Raw genomic sequence first — 23,782 nt, 5'->3', positions numbered from 1 at the left:
CAACTAAGGCAGTGCTCTGATACTGCAGATCAGTATAATGCCATCTTCTGCTGCTAATCTGCAGCAGCAGTCTGCATTTTTTTGAGGTAGCATTACTACAGATATGAGACATTAACTATTAAGTAGGGATCTATGCCATGTCTTCACTGCAGTTTTGAGTGTGGTGAAGTCAGTTTACTGTATTTTCTTGGATACAAGATGACTCCAAATAATCAGATTCTGTATACTGAAAATGTCTAAAGTTCTGGTTTTAACTTTCCAGCTACTCAAAAAAAAATGACAAATGGTTTAAATAAAATAATTTTACATAAAATTAAAATATTATAGTAGATGCTTGATTTTTAGTGTGACTTTTTTTATCTGTGAATTGTTAGAATGATATCTTTTAAAAGATTATGCTTATGCAGCCCTTGACAGCTTAGGAAAACTTAAGCGGCCCTCCAGCTGAAGTAATTGCCCACCCCTGACTTAGTTCATTGGACTGGGCGCCAGTAGTCTTGAGCATTTCAAACCATAGTGACCCCATACCCCAGCCCTGCTATGTGTGCATACGTGCCCTCCAAATTGTGCCCCCCAAATTGTGCCCGCCCCGCCTTCCCCCAGTGCACACAAAGGATCCATGTGCTAATTACCCCACTCATGACTGGATCCAGGTGTACATGTCACAGGTCCTGAGATCTTCCAATAATGTGTATGCAGATGAGGTACAGCGCAGTCTGGGCCCCAATAATCACGTCAGGCTGAGAGAGAGAGAGGGGCAGCAGAGCTTCAGAGTATTTTGGTGATGTTTGCCAGACATTTGAGGTTGGTGAAGGAACAGATGTCATTAGAAATGGGAAAGAAAGGTGCAGCTCAGGTGCGGGACTAAAGAGGAAGCTGAAATGTATTTGAAGTGGTTTACTGAGACGTGAAAAAGAGTTGGTGCTGAGGGGGATCGAGCACAATATGGGCACTCTATCTTATTCATTTGGGCTGCACTGACCTAGTTTTGTGGTAGGTTCACATCAGTATGTTTGCCTATTTTATGGGTTGTGTGTTGTGGGCATGCTCAACATTAGGCTGTATTCAGTCAACATCATAATTAGTTTCTGTGACTAGCAGCAGCTAAGTGATAGACAATGTATTTAGTGACCAAGGTTTGCTGGTATGCAGATATAAAATGTGGGGTATTTTTTTTCCATGCTGGTTTGTGGGGAGGGGAAACTCATCTTATATTTAAGTAAATATAGTACTGCATGTTAAATCCGTTGTGTCCACATACTAAGTAGATGTTGTTGGGCATAGTATTTGACAGAGATTCGCTAACATACTGTGTAGTGCAGTGCTAACTATAGGTTCTGTAGCAAAACCTAGCAGATTTCATATTTCACTACAAATCCTTTTAAATGTCAATTAGTAAAGCATGGTAGTGTTAGTTGTAGCCATGATGGTCCAGGAATTATGAAAGGCAAGGCTTTTTGGGGGATATTTTTTTTTTTTTATTGGACTTTCATAGATTCCATAGACTTCATAGACATTTGGGCTAAAAGGGATCCCAAAGGATCATAGAGTCCAGCCCCCTGCCCCAGGGGCAGGAAGTCAGCAGGGATTATAGAATCCCAGCAAGATAAGCATCCAAATGTATCTTGAAGGTGTTCAAAGTGGGTGCTTGAACCACCTCTGGCGGCAGTCTGTTCCAAACCTTGGGTGCTCGGACAGTAAAGAATTTCTTCCTTATGTCCAGCCTGAATCAATCGCGGCAGAGTTTGTGACCGTTCGATCTCGTCATCCATCGGGGCGCTCTGGTGAACAGACTTACTGTATAATTAGAATAAAGCTAGACAAGCTCTTGAATTTAAGGCATGGTTCATCAAGTAGTAAGGCATTTTGTTCAAAAGCTTATCTATCTCAGCTACGCAGTTGGTCCAACAAAAAATTCCACCCACAAATTCTTGCCTCTAGTTAGTTAAAGTAGGAGTAGTGCTAAAACTCTTAGCATTGTATTATGCAAAATGTTCAGAAGTGTACAGTGTTGGGAGCAGAACAAAATTAGAAATGAAGTAACTTAAGACTTTGCCTAGAAATGAGGTCACTTCATAGAAGTTTCTTAAAGGGACTTCCTTCTTTTTTACAGGAGGCAAATGGTCAGGGCTTGCAATTGGCTATATTTAATCCTTGGTTTGTCTTGTATTTAGCATGAAAAAGGACAAGGTGTGATCGAAGAAAACGAAGTTTATAGTAATACTTTGGCTGGAGTTTGGGTGACAACAGGAAGTACTCCAGTGTTGAGGAGAAATAGAATACATAGTGGCAAACAGGTGAGATTCGCTTTACATGGTAAAATGCTTTGTTCAGATTTCTTCCTTGCTTTTAATTTAACTAACTTATTTTTAATGTGTCAGGTTGGTGTTTATTTTTATGACAATGGACATGGAGTGTTGGAAGACAATGACATCTATAATCACATGTACTCAGGGGTTCAAATAAGGTAAAATGCATTTTTATTTTATGTCTATAAAGAAGTTATAGTCGACTTCATGTACAGCAACATGTGATAAGAGCAACAACGGCTGCTTACCAGGAAAATGTTCCCAGGAAAAATATTACATGCCATGTATACAGATGATTCCTTATAATAGCAACACTCAATTTGGAGCAGAATAGCACCAAGGCATTGAAAAATTACTACTAACAGGCATGTGATTTCCATTGTATTAACCCCTTTGTGTCTCCTTATCACTTTGATAAGGAGCCCTATTTTATGGGGCTCCTTTAAATCTGACTGCCCTTAGTTTTAGCTATCAAGGAGGAATTTGTTGAAGTATATGCTGTAGGACTTCCCTTTAACCTCTACTATGTGCAGCTCTTGATGGCATGGAGTCTAAAATCTGTTTGACTAGAAAGTAGAGCATTTCTAAAGGCCTGGAAGCAATATGAAGGGGGGGGGAGAAATGCCTGTTTTCCCCCCTCCCTGTCAGTTTAAGTGTTCAGTCTTATGAAACAGTAAACCATTCTTCAATAACACTTTTGCTTGTGGTTATCTACAGAACTGGAAGCAACCCCAAAATTAGGCGCAACAAAATCTGGGGAGGCCAGAATGGCGGTATTCTTGTTTATAATTCGGGTAGGTCTAACCTTTTTCTTATTCAGCATTAAATTATGTATTTAATGCATTATACATGCATTAAATATGTATAACATTCAGCAGTGTTATGCCTTTCAAACAATCATCCTGCTTGACTTTTTTTTTTTTCCTCCCTCCACCCTGCTTATAGGGCTTGGATTTATAGAAGACAATGAAATCTTTGATAATGCAATGGCTGGAGTATGGATTAAAACGGACAGTAATCCTACACTAAGAAGGAATAAAATCCATGATGGACGAGATGGGGGCATCTGTATATTTAACGGGGGCAGAGGTAGCATTCTTTCCTCATTAGGATACACTAAGAATAGTGGATAATAATCTAATTTAAGATAGTTTATTTTAATCTGATCCTGAAGAGACTCTGATCAAAGTGCTGAAGTTGTGATATAATAGGTTGTTGAAAATATATTGGTGCTTTTTAGTCTCCATTATATCTGTAATACTAAACAATAGTAGGCAAAGGAGCCATGTGACCTCATCCAGGAAAACTGGATATGCTGCCAAAATAATATTTTTCTTTCTTCTCTCCAAGGATCTACATTTTGTTATCTTTCATTTGAGAGAATATAAGGAATTGATTTAATAGTCAAACCAGAGTTGGATCTCTCTCTCTCTCTCTCTGGTTTTTCCCCAGTTTCAAATATTTTTGGGGGGGAAAAAGCCTGACTGGAGAATTCATTCACACACTTGTGAAAAGACTGTACCTCAGTTTTATAAAAATCCAATTCTACCCTGTTGTAGTCTCATAATGCTGATTAAAAATAGCATGGTTAATCATTCAGTATGGCTAAGCTCTTAATTTTAGGCAATGCAGTTCTGTGTGTGGCTGCATTGCAGTGGTACAGCAGCACTTACAAACTTGTGCTAAATGCTGGCTATAGAGGAAAGACAGCAACAGAACACAGAAAAAAATCTTTGTTAGGGAGATTGAAAGATTTGGTTTCTTTTAAATATGAAATAATGCTTCTAGAGGTGCAGCTTGGAAGCTTATTCTTCACATTTTCCCTTTACTGTATTGATTATCCTAATTATATTATATATCTTTAGATGCATTTAATTTGGGAATAACTATGACGGAGATCATCATTCTTGAAATCCCCATTGGTGGCCTAAATAGAAAGTTTCCTGTAGCAAGCTAATAAAGGCAATCAGGCTGACGTTTTGTCCTTAAACCTGTTGTATGTTGTTGGTTTTGTTTGTAGGTCTCCTTGAAGAGAATGATATCTTTAGAAACGCCCAAGCTGGTGTTCTTATCAGCACCAATAGTCACCCTGTGTTAAGGAAAAATCGAATATTTGATGGATTTGCTGCAGGTTTGTACTGCTTAAATCAAATTTTGAAGCACTAGAGCTTGCAGGATTTTGTTCTGTGGAATTAATACTGTTGGGGAAATAATGCATCTTTTCCTCCTCATTGTCATGTATCAAACTTTATTTTGTGTTTTATTTTAGAAGTGAAAAGTTGAAGGTTTTTATTTCTAGGGGATGATTTTCAATTTATTGCTAATCCTGTTTTAGAGAGGAAAATTTCAGGATCTTGTATCCAGGGTGTTTGGAACTGCTTTTTACTAAAATGTTTCTGTTCCATGGGATGCAGGAGGCATGGAAAAGCTTGAGATACGAGCGTGTTACCTAGTGCTTAATAACAGTTGATAATTTTAATTCTGTTGCACTTTAAAAGTGGAAATACGTGCTTGAGTTTTCACCTTCTCTTTCAGAAAAAGGAAGTTCCTCTAAGGAAACCTTTAAAGGTCATGCTTGTGTGATGAAAGGGAAGATGGGTTGGGGGGGCGGGTTCATTGTTGCCAAGAGCAGTTCTAGCTCTCTCACTTTGGAGGCCGATTGTTGGTTAAGACTAAGACTATTCAAGTGACTTTTAGAGCTTGATACTTTTCTTTAAAATGTCTTGTGTTCAGATCATGAGCACTCAGATATTTCTTAGCATTAAATAAAGTTGTCTCCCAGGCTCTGTCACTTACAAAAGTATTAGCCAAGGTGTTGTCTTGTTGTCTAAGAAACTGTTCGATTACTAGATTACTCTGAAAATATGGATGCTAGCCTCATCTTTTCATGAAAGGATGCTGTGAAAATACTTAGCCTTATACTTGTTACAATGTCATTTTTAGATCTTAGTTGCTTTGCCAGTTTTGTTTTTCTTGACTGACAATAGAAAGTACAAATTGGTAAAAAGTAGCTGCTGAGACTAAAATGAACAGTAACCTAAACCCTTTGATTTCTCCCCCCCCCCCTTTCCATTAAAGGTATTGAAATAACAAATCATGCAACTGCAACGTTGGAAGGCAATCAGATTTTCAACAATCGGTTTGGAGGCTTATTTCTAGCATCTGGTGTCAATGTAACAATGAAAGGTGTGTGGCTTTTTGCATTTGTTCATATATGCTGAAGTTTAGTTGTAACCCAGCTTGTCTGTTTTTAGTTCAGTTCTGCATCTTAAGTTACTCTACCCAAACTTTCACCTGAAGGAAATATGAAAACTGCTATCTAAGTTCCTTTTGCAGGGTTTTCTGATTTTAAAAACAAAAAACAATTCTGTTTAACCCCCACCCCCATCCACATTTTTCCATGATTAAAACAAAATGCCATAATGGAAAAAACGTGGAAGGTAGGGGGTGTAAACCGGAGAATTTTGGTTGTGTGTGTTGTTGGGTTTTTTGTTTCTTTTAAAAAGAGAAAACCAGCCTTACTGATTAGCAACTTGTCAGTAGACTCATCTACTCAAAACTTCCTTTTGAAAACAAGACACTGAAGAAAATTCTGGTATAGGAAGTCATATCATGTGGCTGAAAGCAAGTGTCCAGCCAGTACAGTTGAGAAACTTTGCTTTATATGTTAATTTGTAAAATACTTAATGTAAGTACATATATTTGAAGTCACCTTTTGAGGAAGAGGGGATTCAGAACACTTTGTAAAAACAATTATGCCATTTATTTAATGTGCTTTGCATAAAGTTTTAACTTACAAACTTGAAGTGCTTCTAGTGAAGGTTGACTCGAGTTGTCATGTCCTGTTTTGGCCCCTTAATTTTCTTCAGTTTTTATCTGGGACTCATAGCCACATCAAAACCAGCTCACAGGTAAAAGACAGCAGTAGACTTAATATCTGGAAGTGCAAATGTCCCTAGTTTATACAAGTTTGGGATGAATTGAGGTCCCAGGGCTCATGAAGTCTATTCTTGGTTTGAGGTTGATAGTGTGTTCTAATAAATTACTTCACAAGATAGCCAGGCATGACCTATATAAGCACATTCTCAGTTCTGCCGAAAGTGACCATTATAAAAGGTCTGTAAAAAAAACTTGCCTGCAGAATGGAGGGAACCATGATCTAAAAAACTGAGATTGTGAGGTACAAGGGGAGGGTGTTTGTCACTCAGGTAGGATTTCATTGGTAGCCCTTTCCAATTTGGGTATTAAAACCCAGCCAAGTTGAAATCCTCAGTTAGACTAAGATGAGTTAGTTATTTCACAGATCAGATTTTGCACTAGAACTTGGGACCTACTGCTTGAACTCCTGGCACAGAGTTCTCACTTACCTGTTTGGTAGCACTGTGTTTTATTGTGTGGGTTTCTTTGAGACATTAAGTAGGTTTTTTGTTCTTTTTTTTCTTAAATAGATAACAAAATAATGAACAATCAAGATGCCATTGAAAAGGCTGTCAGTAGAGGCCAGTGCTTATACAAGATATCGAGTTACACCAGCTACCCAATGCATGACTTCTACAGGTAACACATTTTATAAACATTTTGTGAAGCACAAAATGTAAGGGAAGATAATACTACTTCCTCATGTAACATTCCTTTAGTATGCTTAAATGACATGGTTACCTAGTGCAAGTTATTAAAGAACTGATAAGTTCAAGTACTTGATAGACTCTTATATTTATGTTGCTACCCCAAAAAGCAGTTGGCATTTTCTCTAGTACCTGTCAGTTTTCAGATGGTGCCTGATGATCTGTATTTTTACTTTAGATGTCACACCTGTAACACCACAGACCGTAATGCCATATGTGTAAACTGCATTAAGAAGTGCCATCAAGGACATGATGTAGAATTTATTAGACATGATAGGTAGGTGTGGCATTACATTGGCTGAGCAGCTTTGCCTTTCCAGTATAAAGCTAGTTTGGTTTTCACTTACCTTTTCCTTCTCCTTTACAGGTTTTTCTGTGACTGTGGTGCTGGAACACTGTCTAATCCCTGTACACTTGCTGGAGAGCCTACACATGATACAGATACACTATATGACTCTGCTCCACCTATAGAATCAAATACATTGCAGCACAACTGAACCTTGTCAGAAAGAAAGTCCTGCCATTCTAATATCATAACTGTTAAACTTTTTTTTGGAGGAAGTTGTACTTGCCCATTTCTGCAGAAAGAGACTGTATTAAATGGATGTGTAAGGTGTTGACACTATGGAGCTCAACCTACCAAAAAGAAAGTGGCAATATGTTGACTCAGGATAACAGAACTGGGCGTTTTAGCATTACTGTGTAAACAAAGACTTTGAAGGGACAGAAGTGAAGAAAATAAGCTGCAATTTTGTACAGATACCAACTTCTGAAAAGCTGGTGTTTTTACAAGTAGCATTGAAACGCAGTCCAATTTGCAGTAGTACTATTCTGTAGACAAGCAGCATTCTTTGTTGCTGCCTTTATGGACATGGGTACCAATTGCTTTTGTAACATGGTAAAAATGTGAGCTAGCACTTCTGCATTTCTTTTGATTTTTTTAACATTTATTCAGATTGAGAAATATGATTTTAATGCTTTAATCTCATGTAGTTTGTTTTTAATTTCAAGCAAAAAATCTTATTGTACTTGAATGTGTCCTGTTTTGTTAGCACACCTAGACTTGCTGTAACTGTACTCATGTCCCAGTATGTACGTTCTTTCTATGAAAGAGAAAACACTAATCTTAAATTATATCCAGCAATTTTTCTGGTATCCTCGAAGTTAGAATAATTTCCTTCCCTGCCCCAGCAATAGTCTGTACTCAAATCACCCTAACAAAAAGCGAGTGTTTTAATGAGACTTCCTAGGATATAATGCACTATAAAACAAAGTACCCATGTAACTAAGCTTTGTGAATGAAAGTTTTACTATGTTTTAAAGTACACATTAGAAAGTCTCCTCAAAACAGTCTTGTATTTTACTCTGTTCATAGTTTTTTTTTGAACAGTCTGGACATTACTTACATTAACTGCTGGAAATCACAGCAATTTCCTGCTATAATGAAGCTGAGACAAGTATATATACAGCCCTATACAGTTTCATAGCTTTTTTTCCATTTATGTGTATTGGTGACAGTGGGTAATCAACAGCCTGAAAGTGTATGCATGTACCATAACATCTAGACTTAATATATTGTGGAGTATTCAATAACCATTATGTAGAGGGTAGGTAAGAATTAAAAGGGTTTAATTTCCTAGGAAAGAAAATGGAAAAATGGTCATTTTTAAAAAATAAAGTTTATTAGATCATAACAGTGTCTGCATACCACCTTTTTAAGAACCGCCACTAAAAAACTTGTTGCGATAGCTTAAAGATGATTGATCAGTCTCATCAGTTTCTGAACAGTGCTTTTATCTCCTGTTGCATCCTCTGCCATCAAACAAAGGTACCTTAAAAAGAAGAAAAGTATGACACTTTTTTTCAGCTTAAACAAGTGTTTCAGGCAGACAGACAAAAAAAAAAAAGACGAAATATGTTTCTAGTCACCGAATCTTTGCAACCACCACTTAAGAATAATATTAAAAACTGAAAAGAACGGAAGGAGAAAGTAGGGAAATGTAACAAGAGAGCCAGGTACTTTATGGTATTCAACACTTAAAGCTTCCTTACTTGTTTTTTCTTAAGGTATGAGCCTACATACAGTTGCCAGGGCTTAGTGAATAAAACTACAGTGTTTCTTAATAAAACTGTACTAAAGAAACAGAAATAGTTGCCAGGTAGGAACTTGAAAGGAACCACTGCCCCCTGCTGTTTAGCACTGTAGCAACATCAGTCTGGTGCAAGACTCCAATAAGTATTGATTAGTGCTAGAAGAGTTAACTTTTACACATGCATCTGCTCTATGAAGTCATGGAGAGAAGCTGGATAGAAAAAAAGCTTACCTAAACATTCTAAGTGAAAGCGTCATCATCTCAAACTCTCTTGCTTTTCTGTGACCATTCTGAATAATTTCCTCTGGAATGTTAGCAAGCCTTGCTGCATTAAAACCATAGCTTTTAGGACAAGCTCCCTTAGTGAATTTATACAGAAATGTAATAGTTTCCTGGCTTGGATCTTCACTGTCATTTTCAACCATGCATGCCTAAAAAGAAATTCACTGGTTTAAGTTATTTTTTAATAACAGCATTTTCCCTCTCAAAACTTGTTTTTTTGGTGGTATCTCTTTTCTTCCAAGAAGTGTTAAGTTTAACAGCTTGTACATACCATGTGTCCTAGCCGCACAGCATTGTTGTGTGAATGGTCTTCTACTAATGAATGGTAGTGTGTTGAAAACAATGTGCGGCACTTTACATTTTCTGCAAGTTCTTTAACGACTGCACTTGCTATTGCTGTTCCATCAAAAGTAGCTGTGCCTCTACCTGCAAGAGGAATAAAAGCCTTTATTTAACCAAAAAAGAAAAACAAACACACTACTTTAGCAGAGTTCGTTCACCCCTTAGTACTGCATTTAAAAGGATGTCCCCCCACCCCAAGTTACTGATCTAGTCTTGTGTAATTACCAGTGAAGACATGACATATCGATAAGAGTTGTTATTACCATGTATAATCACCTGGCTTGCATAGGTCTTTTTACAGCAACAGGAAAGGTAAACATTTGAAGACAACAGTGAAAGATAAAACTACACACTGGCAAGGGAATAAAGGACAATAGCAATACCAGACCAGTTAAAAATTACTAGTCTCTTTTAAATTCAGAGCAGTTTTTATCCCATCCCACTGCATGGTACAAGTGAATCATGCAAATTAGCTGGAATGGGAAATTCAGGTAGAGCAAGTTAATAGTGTTTTAATGGGGCCAGCATCGGGTCCCCTAGAGCCAGTAGTCATTTTTCAGGAGATAACCATGCAGGCATTAAAATAGCTGGGTATTAGCAGCATGTGGTAAAACCACTTTTTAAATACTGTGTCAGCAGTTTGGATGTTCAGCCATGCAGTGAGCCTTTACTTCAGCTTCTGCATACAGAATAGCTAAAATACCTAGTTCATCCACAAGCACAAGGGAATGCTCTGTTGCATGCTGGAGTATGCTGGAAGTCTCGCTCAGCTCAACAAAAAAGGTGCTTTCTCCTGAAAGGAAAACACACATTTTATATCTATTTAAAAAAAGCAAATAATTGGACATATTTCAGCTTGCTGGGAGTTTCTACTGTAGTAGGTGACCAACATCTACAGCTCTTCTTAGAGCTAAGGGCAGTGATACAAGCTGACCTGTTAAATACTTATTTCTTAAAAAGGGGAAGGGGCAGTTGAATAAAACTTGGCAATTCTAAGAATCACCCTGGCCTGTGCAATTTGAACAACATTCATGAAACAGGCTTACCTCCTGAAAAGGATGGATCGGCCCCCTTCTTTGATCTTTTATAAAGGAATGAAAAGCAGCCTTTCAAGATGTTAGTAAATCCAATAGGAGTTGTAATGGTGGTTTTACAATATAGTTTTTTCCATCCTATGGTTCTTAGAATTTCCCCCCATCATTCTTCACTGTGAAGGGAGGAGTATAGCTCTTCTCTTTTTCTTTCTTTCTTTCTTTTTTTTTTGGGGGGGGGGGGGGGGGGAAATCAACTTATGTATGAATCTCTACCTTTTTTCAGTTCCAATTAATACAAATTCAAACATCCAAAGACTCCCCTGAAAGACCTGCCAGCAAAACTGAGGACTAGTCTTAAAAGTCCTTTACTTTCTACTAAAATACACATTTTAACAAAGTGATATATGAAGTTCAATACATTTTATAATTCTCTGCAAATCTTACTTAATCCAAGCCACCACCTAAAGTAACTGAATGCAAGGCCACTACACAACAGGAAAGGGCTTACCCAGCTAGCATTTACCTGGGTACAAATCTGAACTGCAAATGTGCTTAAGGATAAGAGGGGGAAAAGAAACTGCATCACTATTAAAGGATACCAGTGCAACAGTTGTACGTGCATGATTCTCTAGTGATAGATACGTCCTTAAAACTACCCCAATTTACCACTGCTTCATTCAGGATAAGAATCAGGGCAGTTTAGCTCACTTCTATCGCTACAGGAGATGCCCCTACAATCATTAGATAGCTACACACCTGTTCTGTGCTCCTGAGCACTGCATCTCTTTCCTCCCCTTATAAAGCAGCTAAGATGTACTTTTGTGCACACACTGAGAGTGCCTGCACACATGCAACACAGGGAACTGCAAGAGTTATTTAAAAATCAGCAAATGAAGCCTGAATAGAACCTTAACTTGTCCTGGCATCAAAATATAGGGGGGGAAATCCCATTGGTGTATGGAACCAGCAGTTCTTCTTAAGCTTTGACAAGGTGGAAGTTGTTCCAAGAAGTTCTCTTGAGAGTGTATAATTATACTGAAGAATCTGAAGCTTCCTCCTTATTTCAGGTCTAACTTTTTCCTCTACAGTGCCTTCCACAGAGCTGCTTTCATTCTGCTGCTATAAATATTTCCTCACAAGGAAGTAATTGTGAAATAATGCTATACTGAAAGAACCAGATTACAAAGCTGGCTCCTTTCATGCAATTATCTACATCCCAAAGTCATATGAAAACCAGTATCAGTTCTGCATGGGTATATGTGGTATTCTAAGATGCATCTCTCTCTCTCTCTCCCTCTCTGTGTGTGGGGATTACTGTGTGTGGCAGCTCTCTATAGAGTCTAGACCACATTCTTTATACAGATGAAAAGCCATTTTGGTTTTCTACTACAATTTACAAAAAGTTTTCCAACAGAAACAAAATGGGGAAAAAAATGCAAGACAAAAAGGCCACCTCAGGAGAGTTAATTTGATTCCATAACTGCAAAGGAAGTCAACATAGTTGGGAAAGATGTCAGACGCAAAAAGCTTTTCCTGGGACTCAAGGCCAAAGAAGGGTATTTTAAGCCAAAAAGATCATTTCATCTCTCTCAGGCATACAGTTGCTCCAGTAAGAGAGATTACCAAACAAATCCTACTACTTTTATGCTCCCTGGACCATCTATCACTGCTACACTACCGGAAGGGGGGAGGGGGGGGCAACAGACCCCTCCCCCCCCAAAAAAACCCCCCTGATATAGTTGTAAATGTTTACTCGCCACATTTACACAGCAAAAGTCTGTTATTAGACAGTGAAATAGGAATAGGAGAAAAAATACTTTGCTTTATATAAAACAAGGCACGTCTTACAACATGATAATCTGTTTTGCAATTTAGCACGCACACCGGAGGGAGCCTCTGTTCTACAAACAGTAGAGATTTACAAAGAAATGGAATGATAATAGGTAGTAGGGCCCAAACTAAGCACTTTTGCAGATGCTAAGCAGAGGTATTAGCAAAAAGGTCAGTGCCTGTATTCATCCAAAAACTTCTCTCCCTTGGTTTGCTAAACTCCTCCCTTCACAGGTGCTTCATTTTGACTTCTACAAGTCTTCATGAACTCCATTGTATTGTTAGATGCTCATAAGATGCCTACAACAGCACCAGATGACCTTCTACACACTATCTCCTAAATGAGGACCACAGATTCTGGGACCAAAAAAAGGAAGAGTTAGAAATCAGAACAGCTACACTATAAAAAACAGAACAAAGTAAATGGACAGAGCAGGGATTTAACATGCAGGCCTGTCAAACAGCCTGGTGCATACCTGCCCAGTTCCTGAGCATGCAAATTGTTTCTATACTTCCAAGCCTTAGCACCTGAAAAGAGCCTTATATACTTTGCAGTCTCATCCTAGAAAGTAACTAATTGACTGGACATACCCAGAGCTGATTTTTCTCTCTCCAAACCAGAAAGAATTGCTGGGTAAAGCTTGCTTCTGAAGACACAAATAAGCAAGTTTGTCTCCAGGCACTAGACATTAGAACCCTCAAAAGCAAGTTTGGCTTGCAGATCCCATCTTTCTACTGCAAGAAACTTAGTGTGCAGTTTCCCCACTCTGGTAAAGTGGCCTTTCCTAACAGCAACTGTTCAAGACAGGAAGCTGAAGTTTCAGATGGCTTGAGAAGTCACTGATAATCCCAAGCAACACCAGCAGCAGAATGTTTTAATGCGTTTAAAAAAAAAAAAATGTTTTGTCAAGCATTTGTATCTGCTCCACTACATGACTTCATCCGTTTCCACCCCTTTGCACACTAACAAGGCTCCTCTACCAGTATCTCAACCAGTGTGGTAGCATCCAGACCACCATGACTACAGACACAGAAGCATGAAGGAGAACTGAAGAACTGGTCAAAACATGCAACCATTGCTCCTTCCCACACAAGCCATTATGTGCCTTCTGCATCTACTGGCTCAAGATCAACAACTATTTCCTCTCCACCTAGGCAATCCCTGGCACTCCTATGGCCTCCTTATATAGGGTATGAGACCACTGCTATGTAGTAACAGAAGCAGTAAGTCCTTCTATGTCCCGTTCTGTCTTATGCCCTACAACCAATTCCTTAGATTTCTTCTGGGCAATAAACCTCCTCACTTCCTTCATCTTCTTTCTTAAATAGGAGACAAAACCACAAGAAATCCAGACCAATTCTCTCTCAAGCCTTTGTCCTTTTGTTCATCCTATAAGCATGCCCGACTCAGCCTTGGGAGACCTATTAAAATTTGAAGCTATTTGGTCCTTGGCAGAACTGACTTTACTCTGGATACTACAAAGGTACAAAAGGCCTCCCTAGAAGAGACCCTGATCATCATAACAGTCTAAGGAGCAGGTGGACATCTGTTCCACAATACTTGGAAAAGCATGTTTATTCTTAGCAGCCTCACGTGGAACTACAATAAGCTGCACCATATCCAAAAAACCTTGTACCTATCTGCAAGCAATGCAGTCCCCAATTTCAAAGCTCACCAGAAGCGATCCATCTCCTGCCAAAAACATGGCAGACAAATAATGCCTTGAAGGCAGCAGGACAGAAAGACGCAGGGGAGTAACGCAGAGGAGGTGACCAGTTCTACATAGTGCTTCAGGCCTTGCATTCAGCCTAGTGGCAGTGGAGAGGTATACTCAAGTGTCGAAGCTAGTGGAGAAAAACAAAGCAAATTGTCCAACTCTTCTCAAGTACTTCAACCACCTACTCAGTCCTGGAAAGCAAGTCAAACAGGCTGAAAGAGTTGGGCCTGTTTGGACAGAAAACTCAGGATGGATCAGGCTCACAGGGTAGTAATCAATGGCATGATGTCTAGTTGGCAGCTGGTACCAAGTGGAATGCCCCAGAGGTCAGTCCTAAGTCTGGTTTTGTTCAATATTTTCATTAATGATCTGGAAGGTGGGATGGAGTGCACCCTCAGCAAGTTTGCAGATGACACCAAGGTTGGGGGGAGTAGTAGATACACTGGATGGTAGGGCTAGGATTCAGAGTGACCTCAATAAATTAGATAAATTAAATTGGGCCAAAAGAGGTATACTAAGGAGAACTGCAAAGTCCTGCACTTAAGATGGAACAATCCTATGTACCAGTACAAGCTGGGAACTGACTGGCTAAGCAGCAACTCTGCAAAAAAGGACCTGGGAAGTACAGTGGACAACAGGCTGGATAGTGTGCCCTTGTTGCAAAGAAGGCTAACAGCATACTGGGATGAATTAGTAGATTAGTTGCCAGCACATCAAGAGAAGCGATTCTTTCCCTCTATTCAGCCCTGGTGAGGCCACATCTGGAATACTGTGTTCAGTTTTGGGTCCCCTACTACAGAAAGGATGTAGACACATTGGAGGGAATTCAGCAAAGGGCAATAAAAATGGTGAGGTGGCCAGGGCACGTGACATGAGGAGAGGCTGAGGTAACTGGGCTTGTTTAGTCTAGAGAAGAGAAGACTGAGTGGGGATTTAATAGCAGCCTTTGTCTACCTGAAGGGTTGTTACAGAGAAGATGGAGCTAGACTGTTCTCTGGTGGCAGATAACAGAACAAGGAGCAATGGTCTCAAGTTGCAGCAAGGGAAATTTAGGTAATATGTTAGGAAGAATTTTCTCACTAGGATGGTGAAGCACTGGAACAGGTTACCCGGAGAGGTTTTGGAATCTCCACCCTTGACTCAGGTAAGACAAAGCCTTAGCTAGGATGATCTAGTTGGCGATGGGTCCTGCTTTGAGCAGGAGATTGGACTAGATGACCTCTGGAGGTCCTTTCCAATTTCCTAATTTTCTATGATTCTAAGTTCATCTTGCGGAAAAGAGAAAACATGATAGCAATCTTCAAATACCTGAAGGACTGCCTCAAAGAGGAAAAGCACCATTTCTCTCTTTCTGAAGAGTGGAGGATGTGGACCAGTGGTTTGCAATTGCAGCAAAGTAGGTTTAGGCTGGTTATCAGCAGGGATCTTGGTTTTTTCCCCATTTAAAAAAAAAAAAAATCCCCAATTTTTGGTTAAAAAAAAGTAACCCCAAATCAACATTTTTGCATGATTAAAATAAAACACCACTATGGATATATATATTGTGGTGCTCCATTTTAATCATGGAAAAATATCAATTTGGGGTTACCTTTTTTTAACCAAAAGTTGGGGATTTTTTTATTTATTTATTTTTTAAATCAGAGAAAACCAGGATCCTTGGTTATCAGGAAAAAACTTCTTCACTGGTAGAACAGTGAGGCAGTGAATAGACTGCCTAAGAAAGCTGTAGACTCTCCATCATTGGAGGTATTTGAGGCTGGACAGCCACTGATCAGGGATGATCTAGATGTAGCTATACCCTATAGATATTTCTCATTTTCCTGGGCTTTGCTAGCTGCTGCACAGGGCTGCAAGGGAAGTCTGCTCTCCACCTCCCACTCCCAGCTGCTGCATGTCAGGGGGTTTTTTGTTTGTTTTTTAAAGTCTTCCTCAGAGGCACGGGGTGTTGGCTGCAGTCAGAGCTGGGGACTTTGACTGGGGTTTGTCAGTACATTTGCTGGGATTCGAAGCCGGGGGTTCCTGGCTAGATGGTCTTGGCCGTCCAATTAGGGTCAGGTCAACTGCCATATTTGGGGTCAGGAAGGAATTTTACCCCATGGTCAAATTGGTATGGACTGTGGGGGGTTTTGCTTTCCTCTGTAGCAAGGGGCATGGCCTTCCACCTGGGATCTCTTGAGTGTTTTTTTTAACAACCTTTACAGAAGCAGGACATTGGCAGCTTGGTCCCCCTCATTTTACCTATGGCAGATTAAGGCATTAAATCTTGTGTTGTGTCAGGGTTGACCGTATAATTTTGCTAAGAGGTTAGACAATGGATTTGTACAGAGTGGCTTGGATAGGGATGACCCTGGCTCAGGCAGGGGGTTGGACTAGATGATCTCCGGAGGTCCCTTCCAGCCTGACTTCTCTAGGAACCAGCAGTGGGAAGGAGAGGAGGCAGCACACGTGTGTCCCGCACGCACGTGTGCCCTGCTTACCAACCAACTGACCGGAGGCGGCGGTGGCAGCAGCAACAACAGAGGAATCGGCAGCGGGGGCAGCAGCAGCTGATCCCCCGAAGGTAAGTGGGGCGGAGGGACCCAGCGCAGCTGAGCCGGATCCGGAGGGGAAGCTCCCCGGGTCCCATATAGCTGAGCCGGTAGGGAGCCGCGCTCCCGAGCCGTGCGGCGCGAACAGAGCGCGCAAACAGGGAGGGCTAGGAAGGGGACTGTCCCCCCAGGCCAGGGGGCACCCCCGGGGCTAACCCTTGGGGGAGCAGGCTCCTGTAGCAGCGGATCCCCCCAGCGGGGGAGCGTAGAGGCAGAACTGCCGGCAGGCACTTCCGGGTAGACCGGGGCGCCTGATTGGCCGTTGGGGCGGGGCGGGTAATTCAAACCGCGGGCTTTAAAGCCACGGAGTGACGTAGTTCCCAGCACTCGGGAACCAGCAGCGGGAAGGAGAGGAGGCAGCACACGTGTGTACCGCACGCACGTGTGCCCTGCTTACCAACCAACTGACCGGAGGCGGCGGCGGCAGCAGCAACAACAGAGGAATCGGCAGCCGGGGCAGCAGCAGCTGATCCCCCGAAGGTAAGTGGGGCGGAGGGACCCGGCGCAGCTGAGCCGGATCCGGAGGGGAAGCCCCCCGGGTCCCATATAGCTGAGCCAGTAGGGAGCTGCGCTCCCGAGCCGCGCGGCGCGAACAGAGCGCGCAAACAGGCGCGCTCTGTAAGAGCATGCCGGCGTTAGCGCCGGAGGGCGGGCCAGGAGTGGGACTCCTGTAGGGGTAGGGCGTAGACACCGCGCAGGTCTACAAACAGCAGCTTGTAGAATGGTGTCTACGAGGAGTACTGCTAGGGCCTCTGCCCAGGGGGACAAGGCTACCAGGGGCAGGTCTGAGGCCTCCACCCAGACCGAGCCCATGGGGGAGCCGGTGTCCCCCTACCTCCTGGCCTGTGGGGTATCCCCAGCAGGGCCGGGGGGAGCAGAGATTGGGGGCCCCCACACCTGTCCAGCAGGTGCCTGTCTTAGGGCTCTGGAGGCGCAGGTGAGGGAGCTCCGGGAGGAGGTTAGCAGGCTGAGGGGGATCAGGGAGGCGGAGGATGAAATTGATAGTTATTTCCTTTCCCTGCAGGCCCAGGCACCAAAGGAAGAAGCACCCCGGGGAATACCCTCCACAGCAGAGTGGCAGACGGTCACAGCCAGGACCGGAGCGGCACGCAGCGAACCGGTACCAGCTTCTCCAGTCCGACTGGTGAACAGGTACGAGGCCCTGGCGACCCTGCAGGAGATGGAAGGGGAGGAGGACACCCTTGGGCAAGAAGAAACACCACGTTCTTCACACTCCAAACAGATCAAGAGATCCACGATGACCCAGAGGAGGAGGCGACGAGTGCTCGTCATAGGAGACTCCATCCTGAGAGGTATGGAAGGACCCATCTGTCGCCAGGACCCCTCGGCACGAGAGGTATGCTGCCTCCCTGGAGCAAAGATTCGGGATGTGACGGAGGTAATCCAGGCCAGGATCAAGCCCACCGATTATTACCCCATGGTCCTAGTCCATGTGGGTACTAATGATGCGGCCAGGAGAACCCCCAATCACTTGATGGCGGACTACTGTGCTCTGGGCGGTGTGCTGAAGGAGTTCGGTGCCCAGGTGGTTTTCTCTTCCATCCTACCAGTGAACGGACGAGGAAGACGGCAGGAGAACTGCATCAGAGAGACCAACTGGCGGCTTCGGCAGTGGTGTCTTGAGGCAGGCTTCGGCTTCCTGGACAATGACCCGCACATCAGGACGAGGGACATGCTCAGCTGGGATGGGCTTCACCTGTCCCCCAAAGGTAAGCGTGTGTTTTCTTCTAGGTTGGCGGATCTCCTCTGGCGGGCTTTAAACTAGGCTCGTCGGGGGGAGGGGAGTACGAGGGAGGGGGAAGCTGTGGACCACCAAACCATGTGGCACCCACAAGGACAGCCCAGCCTGAAGGAGAACATTGGGAACCTGAAAGCCATGGGGAGGCCAGCACTACAGAACAGGTAAGGAACAAGAAGGTAAGAAACAATGGGCCCCATGGGACTGGGAGCGGGGGGGCAGCAAAGGCACCAGTCGCAGGGCTCAAGTGCCTATATACTAATGCTAGGAGCATGGGGAACAAGCAGGATGAACTAGCGCTCCTGCTTGCACTAAACACCTATGACTTAGTGGGGCTAACAGAGACCTGGTGGGATTCATCCCATGACTGGGCGGTACATACTGAGGGCTATAGATTGTATAGAAAGGACAGGTCGGGGAAGAAAGGGGGGGGGGTTGCACTTTATGTCAGTGAGCAATACACATCAACCCTCATCAAGACAGAATCCGAGGTTGAGGAAGTAGAAGGATTGTGGGTTAGGCTACATGGGGGGCAAGGAGAAAGGGATTTGGTGGTAGGGGTCTGCTACAGACCCCCACACCAAGGGGAAGAAATAGATGCGGGGCTCCTGAGGCAACTCTCGGAGACCATAAAAGCTAAAGAGGCGGTAGTCATGGGGGACCTAAACTACCCGGACATCAGCTGGGAGACGCAGACAGCAAGGTCCCATCGCTCACGCAGGTTTCTAACTTGTGTACAGGACCTCCACCTGACACAGGAGGTGCATGGTCCCACTAGGGGGAATGCCATACTGGATCTGGTATTGGCAACGGGAGATGACATGATAGGGGACCTCCAGATCGGTAGCTATCTGGGAGACAGTAATCACCTTATAATAGAATTCAACATAAGACGGCGAGTGGGTAAGGTAACTAGTAGGGTGAAAGTGCTAGACTTTAGGAAAGCTGATCTCATTGCACTCAGGCGATTAGTCAAGGAAGCACTGCAGAGTAGGAGTTTTGATGGGATGGGAGCCCAAGAAGGGTGGCTGTGCCTAAAGGAAAGGATCCTTTGGGCACAAAGCAAGACGATCCCCGAGCGAGGCAAAAGAGGGAAAGGGGCCAGGAGGCTTCCATGGCTGACCAGAGAAATCCAGGGCAGCCTAAGGGCCAAAAGGGGAGCACATAAAAAGTGGAAACAAGGTGAGATCACTAAAGATGAATATACCTCCTCTGCTCGTGCTTGTAGGGAGGCAGTTAGGCGGGCCAAAGCTACCATGGAGCTGAGGATGGCAACCCAAGTAAAGGACAACAAGAAATTGTTTTTTAGATATATTGGGAGTAAAAGGAAGGCCCAGGGAGGAATAGGACCCCTGCTAAATGGGCAGAAGCAATTGGTGACAGATAGAGGGGACAAGGCTGAACTCCTCAACGAGTTCTTTGCCTCAGTGTTCCTAAGCGAGGGGCACGACAAGTCTCTCACTGGGGTTGTAGAGAGGCAGCAGCAAGGCGCCAGACTTCCATGCGTAGATCCTGAGGTGGTGCAGAGTCACTTGGAAGAACTGGATGCCTTTAAGTCGGCAGGCCCGGATGGGCTCCATCTGAGGGTGCTGAAGGCACTGGCCGACATCATTGCAGAGCCACTGGCGGGAATATTCGAATGCTCGTGGCGCACGGGCCAAGTCCCGGAGGACTGGAAAAGGGCCAACGTGGTCCCCATTTTCAAAAAGGGGAGGAAGGAGGACCCGGGCAACTATAGGCCGGTCAGTCTCACCTCCATCCTTGGTAAAGTATTTGAAAAAATTATCAAGGCTCACATTTGTGAGAGCCCGGCAGGACAAATTATGCTGAGGGGAAACCAGCATGGGTTTGTGGCGGGCAGATCGTGCCTGACCAACCTAGTCTCTTTCTATGACCAGGTTACGAAACGCCTGGACACAGGAGGAGGGGTGGATGTTGTATACTTAGACTTCAGGAAGGCCTTCGATACGGTATCCCACCCCATACTGGTGAACAAGTTAAGAGACTGTGACTTGGATGACTGCACAGTCCGGTGGGTGGCGAATTGGCTAGAGGGTCGCACCCAAAGAGTCGTGGTAGATGGGTCGGTCTCGACCTGGAAGGGTGTGGGCAGCGGGGTCCCGCAGGGTTCGGTCCTTGGACCGATACTCTTTAATGTCTTCATCAGCGACTTGGATGAGGGAGTCAAATGTACTCTGTCCAAGTTTGCAGATGACACAAAGCTATGGGGAGAAGTGGACACACCGGAGGGCAGGGAACAGCTGCAGGCAGACCTGGATAGGTTGGACAAGTGGGCAGAAAACGACAGGATGCAGTTCAGCAAGGAGAAATGCAAAGTGCTGCACCTAGGGAGGAAAAATGTCCAGCACACCTACAGCCTAGGGAATGACCTGCTGGGTGGCACAGAGGTGGAAAGGGATCTTGGAGTCCTAGTGGACTCCAAAATGAACATGAGCCGGCAGTGTGACGAAGCCATCAGAAAAGCCAATGGCACTTTATCGTGCATCAGCAGATGCATGATGAATAGGTCCAAGGAGGTGATACTTCCCCTCTATAGGGCGTTGGTCAGACCGCAGTTGGAGTACTGCGTGCAATTCTGGGCGCCACACTTCAAGAAGGATGCGGATAACCTGGAGAGGGTACAGCGAAGGGCAACTCGTATGGTCAAGGGCCTGCAGACCAAGCCCTACGAGGAGAGACCAGAGAAACTGGACCTTTTCAGCCTCCGCAAGAGAAGGTTGAGAGGCGACCTTGTGGCTGCCTATAAGTTCATCATGGGGGCACAGAAGGGAATTGGTGAGGATTTATTCACCAAGGCGCCCCCGGGGGTTACAAGAAACAATGGCCACAAGCTAGTAGAGAGCAGATTTAGACTGGACATAAGGAAGAACTTCTTCACAGTTCGAGTGGCCAAGGTCTGGAACGGGCTCCCAAGGGAGGTGGTGCTCTCCCCTACCCTGGGGGTCTTCAAGAGGAGGTTAGATGAGTATCTAGCTGGGGTCATCTAGACCCAGCACTCTTTCCTGCTTATGCAGGGGGTCGGACTCGATGATCTATTGAGGTCCCTTCCGACCCTAACATCTATGAATCTATGAATCTAGGATTGATACGATTTGTAGGAATGCAAGGAACTCACCTGACATAATTCTGTCCGAGGCACCTAGTCGCGTAAACACTCTGTCAACAGGAGTAAGCCTGCAAGCTTCGGCAGGTAAGTAACATCCCAACTGAGCCATTATTACCAGGAGGCCAGCCTGCCAAATGAGAAAGGATAAAAGGGTTGGACTCGATCTATTGAGGTCCCTTCCGAACCTAGCATCTATGAATCTATGAAAAGCTGAAGAGACTTCTCGTCCCATGTGCTCATTTGGGATTTAGCTCTCCAGCGAGAACAAAGGAAACAAACTGCATTTCCTCCCCCCTGCTCCTCCCCAACCGACACTGCATTGCATAAAGCTGCTAGAGTGTACAGAGCTCAGGCTAAGTGGGACTGAACCTAGTTAATACTCCCACAAATCTCTAAAGGAACAGAGTACTGCAGGAAGTCTGAGTTTATCACCTGGTACTCTCCTCCCCACTCCCTCCTCTCCCACAAGCTCCCATGCACCCAAATGTGTCATGAATCAACACCCCAATATGCCAGCAGGGGAAGCGTGTTGTGAAAAGCACCCACTGACAGATTAAGTTTAACAGCTGAAGTCCTGCACCTTATGTGGCCATTAAAGACCCTTCAGCACATTCTGACAGTCTGGATTTTAGCCCTTTTGTTCCTGGCTAAGTTAAGTAGGTTAGTTACCCCCAACCTATCTAAACACCTACTGCATTTTTATGCCATAGTTTAAATTGCTGTAGCATTGCTGTATGCTGCCAACTATACAGGTATAGGAGGTGAACAAATTTCAAATCATGCTGTTAAATAATAATTCCTCTATGCAAAGTAAATTAGTAATTGGTAAAAATGAGCCATATTCCACAGTCACCTGTCTCATGAGTGTAGATTTGCCACCCATATTTGGGCCAGTTACTAGAACACAGTAGGCTTCACTAGTGCTCTCTTCATCTTCATCCTTGCAGCCTATCACAATATTATTGGGAATAAAATCATCCCCAAAAAAAGTGTTTGTAATGCATGGATGGCAGGAACCTTTAAGCTCCAAGAAGGGTGGAACATTGTTCTCTGGCAGCAGAATCACAGGTCGGCACATTGGTCCTTCACCATCTCGACTATAATTAGCAAAGCACAGCAGGACATCTACAGAAATCAGAGAAATGTCTTTAATTTAGGTTACTCCCTTTCTCTGTTCTGCACATTCCAAGAATATCTGAGAACAGAGAACCCCGCTTTCTAGGGTATATTTTATTGAAGATATTACTCGTTTATTAGGGCACCACTTTATAAACCTTTAACCTAAAGCTTACGTTTGAAGGCAAAAAACACAAAACGACCCCCCCCCACCCCAAACAAGCTCAGCTGTGGTTTTACTTACTGCATCTTGCACTGTTTTCCCCTTTTTCAGATTGAAAACCAAGGAGGAAAACCTGTTTCCATGACAATGAATTATTTAGTGGTAAAAGGCATTTAACTGCATTATTTTCGCTGCAGTATTACTTGAAATGTATTTCAATGAAGTTTTAAAATACTGAAAGGCTGTGGTCCTATCAAAGAGGGACACAAATCCATACTGTTATTATGGGCAATGCGTGTCATCTTTGGAGCTGGTGCGACTCCAAGTCGAGTGCTTGATCACAGACCCTGTTCACTAGCACCACTAGCTTTTTTTTCACTATTGCCTGGAGCACATTTCAAAACTGCTTCATGCTAGGAAAAAATCCCCCAAAGTAACAACAGTGCTTACAGTTCTGCAGAGGTGGAAGGTGAACACACCAGATCACCCTTCCTTCCAAAAGTACGAAGGGGATCCAAGGGAGTTAGTTTGTTGCTCTGCTCTCTCACTTGTTCCACCCCCTCTGCCCCTCAACTTCATAAGACATAAAAAAGTTAGAAAGACCTTCTACTTGCTGGTATCTTGCAAAAACAGTGGACAGGGCACCAGCCCAAGAAGAAGGGAGAAACAATACTTGGTCTTGGCTAGGCTACAGGTTCACATAGTTTCATTAAGAATCCTTTGTGCAGCAGTAGCTGGGATGCTGCACCCATCAGGGAATGCAAGCTCCTAATCTAGGGTTACAATTCCTAGGTAA

General features: G+C 43.5%; 2 protein-coding genes across 4 annotated transcripts in view; one reads left to right on the top strand and one right to left on the bottom strand.

Moving 5' to 3' along the window:
* The window catches only part of FBXO11 (F-box protein 11), a 106,541-nt gene extending 97,913 nt beyond the window's left edge, over window positions 1-8,628 (top strand). For both annotated transcript variants that reach the window (XM_006269541.4, XM_019485339.2), the window contains exons 15-23: window positions 2,175-2,297; window positions 2,382-2,467; window positions 3,027-3,103; window positions 3,255-3,398; window positions 4,330-4,440; window positions 5,388-5,495; window positions 6,758-6,866; window positions 7,113-7,211; window positions 7,302-8,628. In XM_006269541.4, the coding sequence (XP_006269603.2) occupies window positions 2,175-2,297; window positions 2,382-2,467; window positions 3,027-3,103; window positions 3,255-3,398; window positions 4,330-4,440; window positions 5,388-5,495; window positions 6,758-6,866; window positions 7,113-7,211; window positions 7,302-7,431 (987 nt within the window). In that variant the 3' untranslated portion in view covers window positions 7,432-8,628. The remainder of the gene's footprint in view (window positions 1-2,174; window positions 2,298-2,381; window positions 2,468-3,026; window positions 3,104-3,254; window positions 3,399-4,329; window positions 4,441-5,387; window positions 5,496-6,757; window positions 6,867-7,112; window positions 7,212-7,301) is intronic.
* The window catches only part of MSH6 (mutS homolog 6), a 54,132-nt gene continuing 38,944 nt past the window's right edge, over window positions 8,595-23,782 (bottom strand). For both annotated transcript variants that reach the window (XM_059718985.1, XM_006269539.4), the window contains exons 5-10: window positions 22,561-22,832; window positions 21,717-21,834; window positions 10,355-10,444; window positions 9,581-9,735; window positions 9,259-9,458; window positions 8,595-8,766 (exon numbers count right to left, since the gene is read on the bottom strand). In XM_059718985.1, coding sequence (XP_059574968.1) covers window positions 8,685-8,766; window positions 9,259-9,458; window positions 9,581-9,735; window positions 10,355-10,444; window positions 21,717-21,834; window positions 22,561-22,832 — 917 coding nt within the window. In that variant the 3' untranslated portion in view covers window positions 8,595-8,684. The remainder of the gene's footprint in view (window positions 8,767-9,258; window positions 9,459-9,580; window positions 9,736-10,354; window positions 10,445-21,716; window positions 21,835-22,560; window positions 22,833-23,782) is intronic.

The sequence above is a fragment of the Alligator mississippiensis genome, chromosome 1, assembly GCF_030867095.1.
Source record: "Alligator mississippiensis isolate rAllMis1 chromosome 1, rAllMis1, whole genome shotgun sequence".
Lineage (NCBI taxonomy): Eukaryota > Metazoa > Chordata > Crocodylia > Alligatoridae > Alligator > Alligator mississippiensis.
Note: the sequence above shows the minus strand (reverse complement) of the source record. Positions and strands in the feature narration are given on the sequence as shown.